General features: G+C 32.8%; 1 protein-coding gene across 1 annotated transcript; it reads right to left on the reverse strand.

Moving 5' to 3' along the window:
* Positions 1-292: 292 nt before the first annotated feature.
* On the reverse strand, positions 293-1,898 carry LOC115241845 (outer membrane protein assembly factor BamA-like). The gene has a single exon (XM_029817778.1). It carries the CDS (start codon positions 1,883-1,885, stop codon positions 1,025-1,027), a length of 861 nt encoding a protein of 286 aa, XP_029673638.1. The 5' UTR covers positions 1,886-1,898; the 3' UTR covers positions 293-1,024.
* Positions 1,899-1,920: the final 22 nt, after the last annotated feature.

The following is a 1,920-nucleotide window of genomic DNA, read 5'->3' on the forward strand; positions in this document are numbered from 1 at the left end:
TACAGTATGCACACTGTCTTTTGTATATTACGTATTTTGTAGCATAGCTAAAATCGTTGCTTCTGCAACCTTTTCTTCACCAACACACGCAATACACTCAAATTTACATGCACTTAAACGTGCGTTTTTAACATTAGCTTGCAGAATCAGTGTGTCCCCTGGAGTGACTGGCTTTCTGAATTTTGCATTTTCAATAGACATAAAGTAAATAGCTTTGTTTTCTATTGTACCTTGACTTTCTTTACCAAGAACACATATTGCAGATGCTTGAGCTAGAGATTCAATTATCAAGACTCCGGGCATTATTGGATGACCAGGGAAATGACCAATAAAAAATGGCTCATTGAAAGTCACATTTTTGATTGCTTTTATACTTTTACCAGGATCACACTCTATAACCCTATCTACTAAGAGAAACGGATAAGAATGTGGTAGTATTTTTATAATATCACTGATATTAAATTGCATAAGCCTACTCAATGCCTTTTAAAGCAAATTCAGGTATTTCCTTGTTTATATTGTTTAATACCATATCCGATAAATCAACTTCATCCATAGAGTATAAAACTTGGTTCTTTTTTGAAATAAATAGTACCAAATCTATGTTGTCTTTTTCTGCCGTTTTTTTAGCAACTTCTTTTATCTTGTTAAAAACACTCTCTACTGCATCTCTATAACTTTCTTCTAAATACAACATTTTTTTAGCGTAAGCATCTCTAGCATTTACAGTATGCTTATTAAACTGTTCTGTCTTTTCCTTTTTTGCTTCTTCTGACAAAAGTTCAAATTCTTCTTTTGATGGCTTAAGTTTTTCTAACTCATCTTCAAATTCTTGTTGTAATCTAGAATTCTGCTCCTTTATTTGTTGTTGTATGTTTTGCAGAGCAAGAGATTCATTGATAACTTTATCACTATCAATAATGGCAGCCTTTGTGTTCTGAGGTTGATATCCTGCAAACTTATACCCCACAAATAAGGAAATAATTAAGGCAATAACTGATATAAATAACTGTATATATTTCATTCAAATCCCCGCTTCAATAGAAAATTTAACATTTGGTGATGGTATTATATCATAAGATTCCTTTACTAAAGGAAACCCAAAATCTAATCTAAGTCTACCAAAAGGAGAAGGCATTGAAAAGCCAAAACCTGGTGACACTCTTATAAGCTTACTATCATTATATGGATCTTTATATTTCTCATTTTTATCATCTAAGCCAAAAAGTGTTGCATAGTCAACAAATAATGAGCCTTTGATACCAGCATAGTCATATAGTTTTGGTAGTGGGAAATCTACTTGCTGTGTTAAATTAAAATAAGTTTTGCCTCCCAATGAGCTTTTATTTTTGTCTTCTGCTCTTGGTCCAATGCCGGAAAGGTCAAACCCTCTAATCTCATTACCCCCTTTAAAAAAGTGCTGGCCAATGTTTAGATCTTTATCGGTATAAGAAAAAATATGACCTGCCGCCATCTTAAAGCGTAGTATTATGCTATCGTCAATTTTACTTAATATAGGATGCGTGTAAAAAGACAAGAACTCAGATTTTAGGAAGTTTACATTTCCTCCCAATCCTGAAATATCCTGACTTAAGCGTAATAAATACCCCTCTCTTGGAGCGTATAGATTATCCAATTTATTATATGCCAACGTGTATCCCACTGATGAAATCTGATGTTCACCTTTTTGATCTCTTATTATCTGAGAGATATCCTCATCTTTTCCACCCTTATTATCCATGTGTATATGATTATACTTATAAGAATAGTGAAAGGAATTGATGAGATTTTCTGAGATTTTATATGATAATTTTGCTGTTCCTCCCCAGTTACAAGTATCGAAAGTAGTGTTTGGTTTATCTTGTTTTTCATAAAATACACCCATGCCTAGTGACGTATCAGAATCGTTAAAATTATTTT

The sequence above is a fragment of the Formica exsecta genome, unplaced genomic scaffold (genome assembly GCF_003651465.1).
Source record: "Formica exsecta isolate Colony F162 unplaced genomic scaffold, ASM365146v1 scaffold5154, whole genome shotgun sequence".
Lineage (NCBI taxonomy): Eukaryota > Metazoa > Arthropoda > Insecta > Hymenoptera > Formicidae > Formica > Formica exsecta.

Bases quoted from the DNA above. Each gene is read 5' to 3' on its own strand.
- LOC115241845 (XM_029817778.1), bottom strand. From the start codon at position 1,885: ATGGGTGTATTTTATGAAAAACAAGATAAACCAAACACTACTTTCGAT.